Below are 19436 nucleotides of genomic sequence, written 5' to 3'. Positions count from 1 at the left end.
AACACGTCATCTGTCAAAATGGCAGACTCGGAATTTGATGAAAGTTCTTGGTGAGAGTCCCTATGTTGTGTGCATGTTTTCGAAAAAGTGACGTAATGTTTTGAGTGCGCAAGACATTTCACAAATTGAGAAATTATACCAGCATGCAAAGCCAACCAAATAGCTGCCTGGATGTTCATGAGTTAACAAAAAACCGGCAGGTGCCTATGCCCATCACTCGTCAATCCCTTTCCGATTCCCGTGACCATGTCTCAGCCTCAACCATCCCTGCAACCATGTGGTGGAAAAGTTGCGAAGCTTTCTAGTGGTTTCTGGTGGCTATGTTTGACTGATTGCATGTGACAGTTTTCTGTAGTTTAACCCCATAAAAAGTGTTTTCGCACTCGTATGGGACCTTGGGGTTGCTCTTGTCGCTGTAATTGTAGACACATGGTGTAGTACAAATAAATGAGAAGTAGGCCTACACTTAAACAGCAAGTATAGCCACAATGGTTTCTGGTCATTTTGTACATAAGCCATTGTGTCCCAAGTCATTTCGTACTAAAGTCATTTCGTAACCCACTGCATAGGCTAGACAGTCAGCGTTGAGAATGGGATCAAACCTGGGTTACAGTGAAGAATTTAAAAATGGTATTTGATGCTGCCTCTTTGGCTCTTAAAATCTCGAAAACCGGTATAGGTAGAAAAAAACAAACTTTGGATTTTTACTAAACATATGAAGCAACTCTTGATGTTTTGTGCTGTTTGGCAAGTCACATGATTTAGCAGCCATAAGTTTAAAAAATATTCTTCTCCAGAAGAGCTGAAGCTATCAGCATGAAATTTTTGTTAACAGTTTTCAAGTGGATGGCTCTTGAAAAGATTTACAAAAAACATTTTTGGTGTGCAAATTAGGCTGTAACTGGTCAATAAAATGGCAGTCTAGGGTTCAAATCCAGTCAGTCCTTTCCATTTTTTCTTCTTTTTGTTTCCATCTCTCCTATTCAGCATACGATTTATGCAGAGAATAGACATCCAGTCCCTGAAATTGCTCTCCTCGACAGGTATACAAGTAGCCCGGCACTGCTTTCTGAGTGCAATGTGTATTTTCTTTTCACTGGTCTTCACACAAGCCCCAATAAGCATTGTATCTAGTTGCCAGTGGTTCAGACCCAGGTTTTTCCAGGCAATCTTCTTTTGCTTTTTTGCCCCATTATCATTAACTAAAGACTAGTAGCGTGGACTGGAGATATGAAAGCTACAGTAGATTGCCACATGACACAATTATAAAAAAAAAAAAAAAAAATTGCTATATTCATTCAACACATATATTTTTTATATGTAATTCTCTGGATGGATGAGTTACAACCTGAAGAGAAAGCTACTTCATTGAACTCATTTATGTTTAAATTACATACATTCTTGGCTCCCTCTTTGCCCGTAATCAAACTAATGATGAATCTTCACTGTCATATTTTCAGGGTTACAGAGCTTGAGACAGCTTTGGAAGATGATTGTGATTTTGGAACCCTGAGGAACATTTGCAATGGGAAAACAATAGCAACTCACTTAAGGCCCCAGGCCTGGCAGGTAATATTAATATGTCGCACATTGGAAAATTGTTGCACATGGGAAAATTTGTCACTAACTTTTAAAGTCAAAATGTGTGCCTCAAAGGAAAGGCAGTAGAGAAATGTGCCTAGAAATACTTGCATTTACATGTACTTCGAGTTACTAAACATCCACTAAAACTTGCAAGGATGATCCAATAAGTTACATCTAGTTCATAAGGTGTTATTTCACAGAAAATGATTCTGTTCAAAATGTTACATAGACAAAGAAGAATGGTTATGTTTTATGGTGTGGCAAATTTTCCAGAAATAAATACTGCTTTGGCAAGCAGTAGATCGTGGGTGAGGTCACGCTTAAGACCTTAAAAAAAGAAGTTGTAACTGCCTCGCTTGGCGTTCAGCATGAAGGGGATAGTGCAACGACCGATTGACCCATAGGAGTGTAATAGCTTGGGTGAGGCATGTATATGATGGGAAAAAAATTTTTTTTGGTGACTACAACCTCCATTTACAAATATTTTGTACTTCAGATTTGCCTGAATGTGCAAGGGAAGAGTAATTCATTGGCTGCCTTTGATGAACTGTTTGATATGGACAATCAGGAGGTACTACGTGAAGACTGTGCTGCTCTTGTAGGTGAGTCAAAAGAAAATTTATGGCTACAGACATAACACGTTTTGTGGATTTCAGCTTCCAGTTTTGCACACGTTTAGTTTGAGAAATGTAGCTGTAATAAAATTTCAGGCATAAATATGACAGAGAGCATACCACATCACTTTGTAGAGTGGCAGAGATCGTGGCCTCGTATACAGGAGAGGTGCATGTAACAGTAGGTTATGTTTACCCAAAATTTAAAAATTGACAATGGACATTAGGTGATATACATGTACCTTAATTCGTTGACCTTTTCGCATTGAGAGCAACTTTCAGTGCTGTTTTTGCACATTTTCAGGGCTTCACAAAAAGTATTATTTTATCATTCTACTCAGAATAATGGCTTCAGAATCTTCTTCGCAAATGTCATGTGGGTCACTTATTCTGGGAATAATAACTTGGGATGATTGGTGACAGGTAGAATGGTTTTATTCCAAATGGTTTACGATCTCAGATCAGGATGACCTGAGAAGGCAGAAAACAAAGCTTATGCAGCTATTTGAACAACAGAGTTTCTGCCAAAAGCAATTATAAAATAGAAAAGTATGTGAAATGGAATACGACAATAATCTATGAAGACCGAATACAACACCGGAGGGAGTAGAAAACAAAGTTTATGCAGCTTTGTGAACAACCAAGTGTCCGCATTGAACATCCCTGAAGACTAAGCTTAGATACTCTAGCCAACCACTGAAATATCACCTTATTCAATCAGCATCCAGATTTATAAGTCCAGTATTTCAGGGCAAAAAAGGCATATGAAAAACCCTCCACGTAAGATGGCACAAAACTGTTGCCGCCAGTACCTATAAACTTCATGTACTACGACGCGGAACTTGATGTTCAAGTGAATATTGCTCAAACCTATTAACAGTGGTGAGGGATAAATGATCAGAATGGAATGATGACAGTAGTATGAAAAACATCAAGCTATAACACAAACATGCTAAACCTTGCAGACATGGCAGAATGCTTGAAGAATTACAGTAGGGCCATATATTGTGTTACTTTGTTGGGTGTCATGCCTGAAGTCTTTAAAAGGGCATTCAAGTGAAGCAGTACTGTAAATGTTTTGACATTGGGACTGGTCTCACTGCCCCCTGCAAGTGACACTGTTGTGAAATACCAAAATAACGATGTTACATGTAGAAAGAGTTTGAAATTACTGATAGCATTCATAGTATGTACTTTTCCTGTCATTAAAATTATTATGAGAGAACTATGGGGGGAAAGAGAAAGTGGTTGAAAAGGTTGAAGATTTACAGTATGTGTATTTATGTGATAATATCGTTACCACAACTCTCTGTGGTTTTCTTGTTGAATGAATACTTGTGATGATTTTAACAACCTTGCTGGAGTTATGAAAATAAATGAGTGTTAACATTTCTAAGAAACTCATTTATTTACTTTTTTCAGATAAGCTTGGAAATGAGGAACAAGATAAAGTTTCCATTGTTAGTGATCTGGAATCCATCATCACATTCTACTGTAAATCTTGCAGTAAAGAGTACCGATCAAGCAATGGTTGGCTGGACATCCTCCAGCCCCTTTTAGCCCTGAAACTATCACGAGCAGAGCTTTACAACTGCTTCTATGCCATGATGACTAAATATGTTCCCAGGTTTGTTAACTTAAAGGAAAAGGAAACTTAAAAACATGACACTATAGGCTTAAAAGAACACATTTTTTTTCTATCTGGTGGTGCCTGCTGCATCATTTTGCGATTTTTCCTCACGTACACGTAAAGCCTGAAGACGGCAAAGCTGGCATAAATCGCTGAGTCCATCGAGTTCTCCATCTTTAACACCCTATATTTTATGCTGGGGGTGTGTTGCCTCTTGGTCAGTGAGAGTCGTTAAAACTGCCGACTTGTTCGTGTGAACCCACATGCATTCAGGTTTCCCGATCATCAAGCGGAAAAGGAACTGTACTGTTCACTACCTTCTGAGAAGAAGAGTTCCATCGGAAATGTATGAACTGCACTTCGGTGGTTTCCAACGGCAATTCTCCTCCTAACACATCAGACTTAAGGACTAGTTCTTAGACAAAATGGAGTGCCCACAGTGGATTTTGGCACTGACTTTTTTTTATAATTTATCAACTTGAGGTTCATTTTAGAATTTTTTTATGGCATGGATTTGCAAGGAAATGCATACTTTTTTCAATGGTATTTGATTGTTATTTAAATTTTCTTCTCCTTTAAACCACAGTTCTCAGATTACTGAGCCTATTATGTAATCTTTTCCTGTCAATGTATTTCAGGCACAGTGGATAGCTACATTTTTGTCATTTGTCATGTTGAGTATTTTTGCCTACATATAGTTCTCAGACAAACAGGTTAAGGTTTTATATGTATAGACAGTATAATAATTCTTAGATGCCCCAAGGGCTAATTGTTCAGATTTCTCGCATTCCTATATTTCCAGTTTTAATTATTCTGAAAGTGGAGCCCCGTAGCACCAATATTCTCTTTCATATTTGCCTTTCTACCTAGACAGGTCCAAGGGCAGCTGGCTAACCTTTTCACTTTTTTTTGTTTTGATACAAAGCCATTCATCTTATTACAGAAATATTTTGCTTTGTTTTACAGGGATTGTGGTAAGAATGGAAAACTTTTCCATTTGTTCAGGTTACTGTTACAGTACCATGACCCAGAGCTGTGTTCATTTCTAGATACCAAGAAAATAACCCCCGACATGTATGCACAGAACTGGGTAGGTGTTGATTTTCACCCTTACGGTAGCTTAATGGCAGTATTTCTAATCATACCGTCAGCAGTATGACTGGTTTTGAGTACATGTACATACGCACACTAAGGATGTGTAACTGTTGCAAACACAGGTAGATAATGACAGGGTGAGTAAAGTAGTGACCTTTTCTGACAAATATGTCCATTCAACTGTCTAGGTGTAAGATCAAACCCATCTGTAGCTAGTTTAATTTCCTCTTACACAATACTTTACAGTATTTTTAGTGTCATGGTTGATGTTTATTCAGTCATTCAGAACATTGATTTTGTGAATTGAAATAAAACTATGTCATGTAAATAAAATCTTGTCAAAAAAGTTTATGCATCTATGTGTAGATTTCCCTTTTGTCTATGTCTATGTTCACAACACCAGTCCTTCAGACACAATAAGGGGCTGTATTATTGCTATTGTGTCTTCCTTGTGTCTGCACATAAAAGCTTCAGTGATACATGTACCGAATGGTTGTTTGAATTATAGGTCATTTGTTTCAGTTTCAGAGTTTATTCTCCGCAAACTGTGACCTACGTGTAATAGGAAACATGTGGGATGTCTACTTCCAGCATGCTGATCCCTTCCTGGTGTTCTTCCTGGCCTTAGTCATACTCATCAATGCCAGGTTAGTAACAATTTACCTTCATTACATGCTGTATCATATACATGTATTATCCATCTAGAAATCCTCATACTTTATGATCTCAGCTGCTGCACACATTTAAATCAGTGAAGTTGCTTTTTACCCTTGTCCTGGTTTTCTCCACCCATAAATTTTACTGTTTTTGTACAAATGAAATATTGTTTTGACATAAAAAAAATGGGACAAATACATAAATCATGTACGTACAAGTAGATAAGGCCAAGGACATTTAATGGGAAGACAATGTATTTTTTAATCCAGTGAGGTGGTGTTAATGTGAAGCAGGACCTTGAGTCTTTGTTTCATCAATAATTTATGGTAACATGACTTGTACAATGTTACAGTGTATCATTTTTGACTTCAATGCCACTCTGTCTTCGCTGTGACATAATTATAATGAACTGGGAAAGTAACGTTTAACATCAATAAAATGACATAGCAATCTTGCTGTGTAGCATGTGATAGATCCCCATTGTCCAGTGCCACTAAATACTGTTACGTCCATTGTCAATGTATATCCCGATGTGGTAATTCCATAGAGATGACATCATGCTGTAAGGATACACTAGTTGTAGGGCACACATGATGTTGGCTCTGGTGTGTATAGGTGTTCTTATTGATGGTGGAGACTTGTTCCTCCCTTATGGTGGGGTCACTGATGGTGGCATTCTCCAGATGACAGTGTAATGATGAAATGTTTGAAAAGTAACTTGCCATTTGGAACTCTGCCTATTGTAATTCCTCAACCTCTTTGCATATGAAAGAGTAACTTTCAGTGCAGTTTATTCACATTTTTGTTTTTGGAGACAAAACTACATTGATTGGTTTCTCCAGTTTTAGGGCTGCACAAAAACTATAAGTTTGTCAGTCAACACAGAATATAATGAATTATATTGGTTTATCTGTCATGTTCTGACTTAAACTAAATTACGTGTTGATTAATAGTTGACATCTGCTAAATTCAATGAACAACTAATTGATCAGCTTGTTGACAGAAAGTGATCCATTTATATACCTTAGTAATTTCTGCTTCTTTTCTTTCAACAGGGAACAGATTATATCAGGTGTTGGAGAAACAAAACAAAGTACCATAGGTAAGTATTAAGAATTGATAACTGTTTCATGAACTACGTTCTCCCCATACTGAAGGTCATATGTTGACTCTGCATCTTTGATGAGTATTTTAAGATCATTTCAATTACATGTAGCACGTTTCCACCAATGAACTTTCAGAACAAAGGAACTGTTTCGACCAATAATTGAATGCGTCTCAAATGTGCAGTGCAGACTTGAGGTCATGCAATCACACAACTTTTTCTATAGCTATAAAAAAAAATAAAAAGTTTCATTCTGATAACCTTTATAAGACTGACCTGTAACTTCGTCAAACTGCCTGCAGTGGTCCTTTCAGCCAAGGGTCATACTGCAGCAAAATGAAAAAAAAACAAAAACAGAACCAATGGCATTGTGATGGTTCATGAACTAATATAAGAACGTATGTAAGTAATAAGTAATATGCCTTTGATAACTCTCAAAGAGCCTTTTATGTTGCCTTACATGAAGCTGCTTGGACACCTATCACATATAGCATACACAATGAGCTTGCTGTGCAGGTGAAAGTCTGTGTGTCAAACATACTTTCAAAGAGTGGTGGTTTACTCCAAGCACTTGAGTTTCCTTCACCCATGAAAATAAATGCCATTGTATAAGTGAAATAACTGCCATTGTGTAAGTGAAATATTCTTCAGTCAAACAATAAACATACAGGAAATCAAATAAAATCTGCATGTATGTAGGCAAAATTTGTTTTGACATCTAGTTTTGTTTGAATGAAGTATTTTTGTATCAACTTTTGCTAAATTACAAAACGGAATAGGGCATTTTCTTTGGATATATTTCACTCATCCCTACTCTTCATAAATTGAGAAATAATGTCTTTCACATAAAAACGGCAAATATATTGTTTTCTTATATTGTCTTTATTTCAGAGTTGATAGAGACATTTCCAGCAGCTTTGGAGGCAGATGACATTGAAGATTTCTGTTCCTTGGCACAGTACTATGCCTCCAAAACACCTCAATCCTTTCGAAGGGTATGGCCCATTTGTCAGACAGATTGTCTACAAAGATTTGCTGATTATTAGCTTACCATAAACACATATTTTCTTGAAGTGTTTACATGGTGTACAATTTGACAAAATGAAAGTTATTTAGTGTTGTGCACTGATGTTTTTTCTGAAATATCTACAAAGCAGTGATGCAAGTGACCAAGTAATGGAGAAACTACATTTAGTCATACAAAAATATTTTATTGAAAACAGGGCATCAATCAGGGTAAACAGTCGCCATTTTTTAATTTTATTTTCTTATTAAAGGTTGGGTAAACCAGGAGTAGCTGTTACAGTTACATTTCAGATGGATAGTTAAGTATAGTGAAAATCTTGGAGATATATAATTATGAAGGGTTTGTAGTATTGGAATTAAAATCTTTCATTGATTTTCATAATGTGTAGTACTTTCACTGATCTGAGGCACTAGTGACAACAAACGGTACATAATGATCCTAGTAATCTTTTCATCACTAGGAGTTGGTTCAGTCCCAGCCTTGGACAGAAAATAACCAAAATTTCCCAGCCTCCACTGAGTGTTGTTGGGAGCCTTGGTGGCCATGAGCTATCAACAGTTCCTTTATGGCCATTTGTCATATGTGATCTGATATGAAGTTTGTTGGACATCACCTATATGCCTCCAGTATGATGTACACTGTGATCTCACTGTCGGAGGGGAAGGTGGGATCTGTTTGTCATGTGGGAAAGTTTGTCGTGTACTTGTCAAAGGCTGATCATGATATTTACGTGGCACTTCATTTTTCCCCATTCATGAAACTGACAGTCATCAAACAAGTGAAATTAGTGGGCACAAAATTCAACACCACTCAATCAGTCACTCAGTTATGAGGTTTTACTGCGATAGGCTCTCAATGACACTGGTTCATCTACCATATACATGTGTTGGTGGTGTTTCAGGAGTACCAGGTTCCCCTTTTTGGGATGTCACTGTCAGCATGTAGAGAAGAGGCTGTTCCAGTCTCCCAGGCTCTCTGCTTACCTGTCTCAGTGGCAGAGCTTGTCCAGGCTAATCAGCTGGGATCTGTAAGTGCTGTTGTGTAAATAGAGAACGTCAGGGTTTGTCTTACTGAGAGTTAAATCTCATTTTAATTAGTTTTGTGAAAATACAGTAAGTTAAGGATAAAACATGATAAGACGGACTTTGTGTTGGCAAAAAACTTTCATTTCTTCTGTTCATGTGATAAGACAAACAAGTAATTCTGCGTTCTAATAATGTTACCTGTATAATTGTAGGGTGAAGGTGTGAGGTACTTCGTGGTGGACTGTCGACCTGCTGACCATTACAATGCTGGACACTTGCCAACAGCCTTTCACTTGGATGCTAATCTGGTATGTGATCAGTCCTATGGACTTACTTCAGCCAGCAAAATTTACTTTAAAGTTGTGAGACATTCCTTGAGAAAATAGAATATAAGAAAGTAGCATTTCAGTTAATTTTCACAGAATTATGATATCATGACTGAAAAGCTAGCTGATGGAAAAGCCTCTTCAGGTGATTTACAGATAAATCAGCCCAAGTTTAAATGACTGATTATAATGCGTGAGATAATTCTACCATATGATGGTTATGTTTCACTTATACAGATGCTGCAGAACCCTGTGGAATTCAGAACAACTGTACAAGCGCTGTGTTCAACTCAGAAACAGGCCATAGCATCAGGTAATAACTGAAATTCTATCTTCATCTTATCTGGCATCTTGACCCACATTAATAAGGAATGAATGAATGAATGAATGATTTGGGCTTAATGCCACTTCAGCAATATTGGCTTAAGATATTATGGCCACCTCTTGTTTGATTCTTACCTTTTGCTTCTCAGTTTTTATCAAAAGCTTAAGCTCTTAGTTTGTGGTTGTCAACCACATAATTAATAATTATCACAAGCTGTTTAGTTGAAAACTTATAGTTGACGTTACCGTGAAGTGTGGTCAAGTATTTTATGGGATTGGCTGGGATTAATGATCAGATTATAAGTTTTACCTTTTGCTCACTGCCGAGTACATGAAAGATAAGCTTTTAGCTTAAGCTTTGAAGGCTAATCCTGTGTGAAGAAGGATAAGCATTTGATTGCTTAGTATCGTAAAGATTTGGGTTAAGGTTAAGCTTTGGTGTTTGGCTGGCTACTTGCTAGGGTGACAAATATGGGTTGAGGTTATCAGAACTTTTGTTTCAAGCCTACTCTCTTCTACAGACTATTATATTTGGGAATAAGATATTGAATTTGTCTCACTGCCATGATTGAATATAGATTTTGGTTAAGATTCAGGATGTGTTATATAAAATGGAAGCTTTTAAGGGTTATAAAAATGAACATGTACGTGTAATATTATGTGGTTTCCTCTTTTGCGTAGCTTCCACCCATATATATTTATGGTTTTCGAGATTTTAGTTTAACTACAAGTTTTCAATTGTGTTTGTTACATATTGCATAGGACATTGTTTTGTTTTTTCTGTTAATGCTATTATCAACTTTATTATCCTCGCTCATTGTTCAGATTTCTGGTTGTTGTGTTTGGCGTTTTGCATTGTACTTAAGAATCACTTATACAACGGTTGCCAGTGTTATTGTGGGAGGAAACCGGGCGGAGCCGCGGAAAACCCACAGCCAACCACAGTCTTTTGGTAGATCTTCCTGCGTATGGCTGGAGATGAAGCCAGCATGAGCTCCAAGCCACCGCATTGGTGAAGGGCTCCTGAGTCATTACGCAGTGTTGGAACACAAACTACTTCGGCCACAGAGACCCCAATGGCTGTTGTGTATCTTGCATCATTATTTACCTGCTGTTATGATTGTCACCTGCTATTTAAGATGTAATTGTTGTTTAGGGTCAGAAGCCGGGGGAGAACACCTGTGTTTTATTGGCAGTGGTCGAGAAGAAGAGGACCAGTATGTTCACATGGTTGTGGCTAACTTCTTACAGAAGAACCAACAGTATGTCAGTGTGGCTCGTGGTGGTTACATAGGTAATGCTGTTCTATACCCTCTATACAGTATGATCAGTGATGTTATCATAAACTGTTGTATCATATCATTTTATTCTTGATGGGTAACGGATACATCAGTGAGTTTTAACAAATCTTTCAGGACAAGGTTTGGAGTTTTTTTCAGGCAACTTATCTCTGTCCAATTCCTGCACTAAGTTTGTTTACCCAAGTAAATCGTTAGGCAGAATTTACAAAGAAAACTTTTACAATCAGTTTCTTGTTTATGACTCACGTTGATTGCGTGAGATATTTTTCAATAGTTGGAAGCCATATGATGAGATTTATATGTCCAATACAGTGGAAGACTCTCTCATGTTTAGTGTTACGTCACAGGTATACAGGATGGATATTATCTTTGTTTCAGCTCTGCATTCTCACCTGAAGGATGACATAGCTGGCGGTCTGACAGATCATAACCCCAAGATGTGTATTGTGTGTAATCCAGACTTGTCAGCAGGCGGAGCCAGTGACACAGAGAACCTGGAGGAGTTCCGTACTGTTAATGGGGTATGGGGTCATGTAGTCTTGTCCAGTAGTTCATGATATGCAAAGATGGAAACATACTCCTCACATCGCCTTGCAGTGGTCTCCTCACTGGCTTTAATTAACTGCCACCATTAGTAAGTTTCGTACAGAAATCTTGAACTGGTATATACGAGGATATTAGTTGTGAGGTAAAGACTAGGCAAGCCCATGTGTGTCACAAAGCAAGCCCATGTGTGTCACAACGCAAGATCATGTGTGTCACAAAGCTAGCCCATGTGTGTCACAAAGCAAGCATAGGGAGTTGAATTCTCTGACATGACTTTGACTCTATTTACAATCAATCTACATTTTCTTGACCTCATTATGTAGTGCCGTTATACTTTGACCGTACATGTGTTTTGAATGGCAAAATCATGTGTTTTGAATGGCAAAATCATGTTTTTGTTAGGCCTTTAAATATGTGAGGCCTTCAAAATCAGTTCATTGTCTGAAAAAGTTTTTGCTTCAAATAAACTTTATGTATCTGGTCAGGGATGATTTTCATAATTTATAACACACATGTATTTCTGTTACCACAACCACTGAAAATAGTGGACCATGCCTTAGTAAATATTGTAAATATGTATTTGTTTAAAACACATTTCCATCATTATCACTATTTGTTTTTCTTCAGTCTGTGTTTTTCCCAACCATGCAATGATTTCTGTATTTTTACTTTCAGGGTCAAGGTGATTCATTATTTGGAAAGTTATCATCTGTTGTGAAATCCAAATCTGCTGAAATGAAAGAGAAACTAACAAATTATATCAAGAATGAACAAGGACATACAGAAAGGTAATTTGAATGTCTGCAGCAGTTACATTGACTTTATAATTCATATCAAAGGTTATTAATGACAGTGAAGATATGTTTAAATGCAAACATTTAATTATAGAATTCTTTCAGCTTTATTGTCGATCCATAAATTGTGTACTGACTTGCATCTAATGTTGTTGACAGGCATGTCAGCAGTTCTGATCGATTGGGGAAAAGATACAGAAATACTGCAAGTGTGTTTTCAATTGCGGATGATGATGACGGTAAGTTGTGGCTCAAGGTTAGTCATTGTCAAGGTCATTGATTCCAGATATGTCATGACTTATGCATTGCTTTATATACCTATCCATCGAGTGCAGAAGGTATTAGCTGTATTTTAGACACCTGTGCTAACTGAGCTGCTGCTGCTGTTAAAAACAAATGAAAATTTATGAGAAGTAGAAGCATTTTTTGTGGAAGAATGGTTATTGAACATGTATCAGTTTACACTACAGAATGTTTTTGCAACTTACACTGTATGTAGCTGTGTGCATTGTATGTAAAACCATTACTTTATGATTTAGTATGGCAGTTGTATTACATACATGAGCCCAGTTTCCCCTCACCATAATGGCATCGGAGTTCGCATAAGTGAAATATTCTTGAGTATGGCGTAAAACACCAATCAAATAAATAAATAAACATTACTTAAACATGTATTTTTAGGAGATGGAGATGACTATGGACTGTCAGATGAAGAGCACAAGGAGGTGGTCAAACTGGACACATGGTACAACAAACCAGATATGGTGTATTCATGTGAATGTCAGGAGGTCAAGGCCAATGGCTTTATGTACAGCAGGTAAGGTCAAGGTCATCAGTACAATTTTTTTAAGGTTTTGTGAAATCCACTTATAGATCTTCTTTCACGTGTATGTAGGGTGAGTAGATTCAGTTTTATTTACTAACAAAATGTTTTTAAATGTACTCCTGTTGCAAAGAAATGGCAAAATATTGCTGATGTACATTAAAATACAGTGATACCGTTTATAATAATGATCTACTTAGATTTCAATGAACAGTCATGTCTCATGTTTCGTCTAACTTGTTTTTGCAGTCACCTAATTGTTACAAGATCTCACTTGTACATATTGAGAGATATCCCAAAGCAGAATGGCATGGCCCACATCCAGGCCAGAAGGGCCCTAGGCAGTATTGTGAAAATAACCTCCAAGAAAAAATACCCAGAACTGATCACATTCAAATATGGTACAAATGAGGAGGATGGAATACATGTTAGTGACATGGACCGCTTTATTATTTCCAAGGCTGGGGAAGCAACAAAAGCCATTAAATACCAAATTATCAAAGTTCTGGATGCCTTGGATAGCTGATTAAGTGAGACTTGACAATACCTGTGTACGTGTTCGTTAGCTCAAGACACAATGCTGTAGTGCGGACAGTAACGGTGGACAGAGATACAGGTTGTTCCATCTCGTGTGTGCTGACCTAGATATGCTCAATCTTGAGATTATTGAACATCATTCAGAAAGTGGTTTAGTAACAGTACTTTTTTTTAAAATTTGGAATTGCACTTTTTAACTATAAGATTATTGTACTAAAAAAATCGCCTGAGGCTCTTTCAGATTTTGAACCAGAAAAACAAACAAATTCAGATTAAGGCTCCAAATAACTAGCAATACATTTGAAACTTTGATGGTTCAAAATCAGAAATGGTATCAGTGCTTTCAATCCCATAATGATGTTATGTTAGATATTGACCATGACAAATCATAACATGGCAATTATGGTATACAGTAGTATCTGCATCAAGCACAACAGTAGTATTATGAAATCATCTGCATCCAACACTATGCTAGTGTGATGAAATTATACCATGGCAAGGTTTAACCAGAGGGGTGTCTCAGTGTCTTTGATGTGCCCGGTTCTGACAAAATTAACATCAGAGAGATAGGGAAAATAGTAGAAAATTGGAAATGTGATGGCCTGATTTTCCAATTCATTCTAAATCTATGATGGTAACTGCTTCTGTGTGGTGAGATCATCCCATAACAACTGCATCAGTGTGGTGAAATCATCTCATGACAACTGCATCAGTGTGGTGAGATCATCCCATGACAACTGCATCAGTGTGGTGAGATCATCCCATGACAACTGCATCAGTGTGGTGAAATCATCCCATGACAACTGCATCAAGCATTTCACACTAATGAAAAGTTTGACTTTACCTATGTAGACTGTGAATCTTAATTCAGATATTATCTATCCTAAGCAGTGTTTTTAAGAGAGTACCTCATTACACAATGTCGCACATTACGAATTATAGTTGTGGCACCCACAATGTACATTACATTATCCTTGTATCAGTATCCATGTGTATATACCTCCATCAAAGTGTTGTTCTGTTTTCATGGTTATAAGTTAGCCTGCAATATTGAAATCTAAGCACAGCTTTATGTTGCCACACAGTAGTATTTTTAAGCATAGAGCAGCTCTACAATGAATGCCATTGTTATCAGAACAGTCAAGTGTCTATGCCACTATTTTATGTGAAATTGATTCTCAACGTCAGTTATACCTTAGATAATAGGTGGTCAGAGTCACAGCAAGCTACATGTAAGCCCAGTTTATGGTTGGAAAGAAAGGGGGTTTTTTTGTGATTAAATTTATACTTAGGCTTTAACAAGTTCAGTTTTATTTTTTTTTGGTTAATTAGTGCCACAATGAAATGTTCTTCTTGATATGTACTTTCATTTAAACCTGAAAATCTGTTAACTCTTCAGTTGTTTCAGTAAGACTTCAGTTTTGGTGCAGCTTTCTGTTAAGATAATCCTTGTTTTAAAGCTTTGTGGGCCCAGTTAAATTCTCTATATAAACAGGCTCATTGTTTATGTGTTTAAAATGAAATTTTCCTTAATAATACATTGCTGATACATGCTAGCTCTTATAGCTTTAATATTTCACTTTTGTTAAAGGCATGTCCATATGTAAAGCCTTTTAAACATAGAATGTGTGTGTAAATTGTAATTCGTTATTTGATGTGTACAAATCTGAGATAAGTTGTCAGGTTAGAACTATTTCCAGGCTTATATGATGCACTTTAGCCAATAATAGCCAAAAAATGACTTTGGACTTTATTACCAAGTTATTTAGATTGAACAGCCTTACACTTATATGTACATGTAGGCCTACATGTCAGTTACCCATAATAAGATGTTTACTTGTGGGCAGGTTATATGAATGATTCTGTGAATTCCAGTCTGCCTTGTTGTTACCTAATTTAAACTATTTATTTTATTAAGTAAATGTACATGTATATTGGCTATTCACAAGGTTGCTAATGCTGATGTTGCCATTGAACACAGTACCTGTATGTATAGTAAATGTAATAGTATGTACTGGCATAATCCTGCCTGTCATTTGTAAGGGAGCCGTTTTTGTTTCTGCGTGCAATAAGGCCAATCTTAGCATTGCAGTAGACATTGTGCGCTGTTTTAACTTGATTGTTTTGTGGTTGTTTTATTGTTCAGAAGATTGATACATAAACATGTACAAAGTGTAGTAACCAGGATTTTAAGTTTTATGTAATATAACATGGCATGCTGTAAACATGCATGCGCAAAGCACCAGGTAATATTTTGTGGATCTAAACCTGACTAAGTGGACCCATTCTGTTTTTACATCCAAGAATGGTTGTATCAGCTAAGTAGGAAGAGCAGCAGTAGTCAATGATGTTAAATCTTGCCTATTCACAAAAACAGGCCATTATTTTATGATCAGGGTAGGTATAATGAAAGAGAATTATAATAGATGCAAATTGTAATCTAGTAGATGTGGACATTTAAGAAGATGTGATGCAAGGGTTATGCCTTCTTTTACCAGAACCATTTAACCAGTCAGGTTGCAGTAGATTTCTACATCTGTTGTATTTGCTAATTGGCGTGCATACATGTTTTTAATAGCTTGTACCAGCCAAGAACTCTGTCTGCAAAAACAGATTTAGTGATTGCTGATTTAACTGTTACTGTTAATACTGGTATTTGACTGTTCTGTATCAAGGGGAAGTTGTACAACAAAGAATTGTATGAAGCTAATTAACAGACATGGAAAGTTGAATGTTTCTTCTATTTCAGATTTAACCGTAATAGTTTTTGCACTGTCTGATGTTTTTGTGATTACTGATACAGCTGTTACTGTTAATATTTGACTGCTCTAGATTAAGAAAAAACAAAACAATAAAGAGTTTTATGAAACTAATAACCAAACATGGACAGTAAAAATGTTCCTGCTACTTTAGATTTAGCAGTAATAGTTTTTGCATTATCTTTTCCTTGTAAATATTATGAATTATTCCATGATTGCACAAGTCATTTTAATGAAGTTATGAATTGATGAGGTGAACATTAAATTTTCCATGTCTCATTTATTTTATAGTTCAGTAAAACATTGGGTTGTATAGCAAAAGTATATCGAAATAGTGCAATCGTTTTCCTGATATCGTCCATATGCACATATTTTGGAAGTAATTAACATTTTTTCTTAACTGGATGGAATGTTCACATAAACAGAGCTTTAAATTCTTTCCTTAAATAAGCTCCCTGTTAGCTGTATTTTGTACATTAGATAATGGTTCAGAAGTTAGCTGGAGATACTGGAAAGGTGAAAACAAAATTATGCCTTCCAGACGACTTTTGCCTCACTTGTTGTTCTGTGAACTAAATTATTTCAGGGAAAAGTGGTGGGGTTCGTATAGTGATTGTTAGGTACATGTACATGTTGTGGGGACGTCTTTATCTTTCGCACTGTATGGGCCATGCTGTAGGGTTTATAAAATTTGAGTGTTTCTCATGTGAATTATTCTTCAAATGAGGAACAACTAAATATAACATTCTTCTGGGTTTTTTTTTTCTTAGAGGGACATGTATAACCTTCTAATATAGGCTACCACTAAGTGTACAGTGGTAAATTGTTGATTATCTTGCAGATCTCAGTTGTGATAAATTGTTTGTGTGTGATCTGTGTTTAACTGATATTTCTTTGTACTAAGAACTACCAAGTATAAAGGCTGTACATGTGGACAATAACTTAAACAATGATGTTGGCCATTTTGCAACGTTTTCACAGTTCAGTGAAAGGTTGTACAGAAAACCATCAAACAACAAGTAAATTATCTTAGTTGCCTCTTTATCCAGCTTTAAAAAGCCACTTATCCAGCTTTAACAGTACATGTAGATCCATTTTAACCTCCACAGTAGTTTAAGGGAACTAAGGTATCTTATACCTAATAAACCAGTGAATACAAGGCCATGGAACATGTTCAGTCCATTTATAAATATCATTAATTAAGTTTCAGATATGAATTACAAGAACATGATGAGATAATATATACAATATGAATGATTGATCTTTTCATTGTTCTGATGAAGAATATATTTACCTGTTTGCATTTATGTTCATTAGAAAATTGTTCTATTGAATTTTGAACAAGGCACCTGATAATATATATATTATACAATCTGTAAATTATTTGTGAATAATTAATAAGCATTACTCATGTGCTGTCAATAAAATGTTAATTATGCTGTTGTCATTGTGTCTTCAAGCTGTGATATGTGATATGCATTTTGTTACATTACACCTCTGAAAACTCAGCTTCCTTTTTACCCTACATGAGTATTAGCCTGTTACCTTTAGTTTCCCTCCATTAAGTGGCCTATGGTTAAATTCCTTGACTCATATGAACTGTCTTGAGATTCATGAGGTGGATCAGCTGTCATTTTCACCTCCCAATCGTAAATTTGACCAGCAAAAGGTGAGGTGGGCTGTTTAGTATTTCATAGTTTCCTCCACTTTCACATGAATTCCTATTCACTGCTACTCACAGTAACATTTATACTACAAGGTACCACGAAGAAATATCCAAACAGTTCTCCTGTATTATAATATTTAAAATAAAAAATAAATCATGTAGGACCATTTTCAGAAATCTTTCATAATAGCTAAAGCAGTCTTGGAGTATTGCTAATGTCTATTGCTGGTTGCAGCAATTAGAGTCTTACTTATATGTCAAAGCTCATACAGCACAGAAACGACAATAATTTATCCAAAATTAGTGGAACGGCTCGGTTTTGTGTTTTATGTCCACAACAGGACAAAAAGGCCTGAAACTTCAATCTTTTATTGGTCATCATGAAGTCATACAGCAAGTTTCAATCTAATAGTTTGAATATCCAAAAGTCCATAAAACTGATTTCTCACAGACAACTGACAGACAAATGAAAGTGTAAACCTAACTCCTCTCCTGTACAGGTAAATGAACAACTAATGGAGAGCAAAACTCAGCCATAATGTCATCAAGTAGGCCGCCTGTAGATTTATTACATGATGTATACTGCATGATGGGCATAGATACTGGCCGAAAACTGTTTGCAATGAGTTTATTAAAACAAAAATACATGGTGTAAATCCGTTGTTAGGTCAGTACATAATGTGTATATGATCCATACACTAAGCATTGGTAGCTTCGTTTCTAATCTACTGATGGTGTTATTGTGTTGTCGTGACCACACAGTAACAGCACACTGTACTATACGAACGCTGCGCTTGTATATTTGTTCATGTATTTTGCCATGGATACTTCCTCAGTGGAATCTGGTTTCATTTCTATAGTTAAATAACTGTATAGGCAGTTGGAAATACTCTGCTTAAGAACAATAATTGTTACCTAGTGGTATTTATTATGGCTCTGTTCCATTCAAGTGTAAACTTAACCAAAATGTAGTCAGGTTTGAAGTCATTAGTGGAAATTTGCATTGTGTTATGAATTCAGCAGGAAGTTGTTTTCACATGCAGTGGGGACTAGATGGGTGGGAGGGGGGGGGTCTGGTTTGAGTCACCTTTAACTTACATAACTAAAAACTATCAAATGCATGTACATGAACGTACAAGGGAATATATATTACACTTAAAGCCTGATGGTTTTCTTCGGTGGCCTAGCTAATGTGGTTAAAGTGCCCGCCCTGAAGTCAGGAGAACCAGGATCAAACCCGGGTAGGGCCATACCGAAGACTTTAAAAATGGTAGGCCCTATTTGTTGCTGCTTCGCTGATTACACGTATCTACTGTGAATAATATATCAGATCAGATCAGTTTGATGAGATCAGTTAATTATTTTGTTACATCAACTTGAATATTGTGGATTTCCCCAGGGCTCTGCCTGGTTTTCTCCCACCACATTGCAAGCCGCTGTCGTGAAAGTAAAATATTCTTGAGTACGGCGTAAAATACCTATCAGTTAAATAAATAAACATCAACTTGAAGGATTTCTTATTTTTTGTATATTTTCTGAATAAACTGAAAATACCTTAAAATACTTAAAGCAGACATGTGTATTTAAGGAAACAAGAATAAAAATATTGAACAGCCAAATACG

At 36.4% G+C, this 19436-nt stretch overlaps 1 protein-coding gene across 1 annotated transcript; it reads left to right on the top strand.

Annotated features, from left to right (window-relative positions):
• Nucleotides 1–4: 4 nt before the first annotated feature.
• On the top strand, nucleotides 5–16682 carry LOC135482303 (TBC1 domain family member 23-like). The gene is made up of 17 exons (XM_064762219.1): nucleotides 5–50; nucleotides 1461–1569; nucleotides 2081–2186; nucleotides 3621–3825; nucleotides 4795–4918; nucleotides 5446–5570; nucleotides 6636–6682; nucleotides 7577–7680; nucleotides 8614–8739; nucleotides 8950–9045; nucleotides 9301–9376; nucleotides 10544–10681; nucleotides 11067–11209; nucleotides 11910–12022; nucleotides 12188–12267; nucleotides 12710–12845; nucleotides 13101–16682. The coding sequence occupies exons 1-17, from the start codon at nucleotides 19–21 to the stop codon at nucleotides 13375–13377; spliced, it is 2037 nt and encodes a 678-aa protein (XP_064618289.1). The 5' UTR covers nucleotides 5–18; the 3' UTR covers nucleotides 13378–16682.
• Nucleotides 16683–19436: the final 2754 nt, after the last annotated feature.

The sequence above is a fragment of the Liolophura sinensis genome, chromosome 1 (genome assembly GCF_032854445.1).
Source record: "Liolophura sinensis isolate JHLJ2023 chromosome 1, CUHK_Ljap_v2, whole genome shotgun sequence".
In the NCBI taxonomy this organism is placed as follows: domain Eukaryota; kingdom Metazoa; phylum Mollusca; class Polyplacophora; order Chitonida; family Chitonidae; genus Liolophura; species Liolophura sinensis.
Note: the sequence above shows the minus strand (reverse complement) of the source record. Positions and strands in the feature narration are given on the sequence as shown.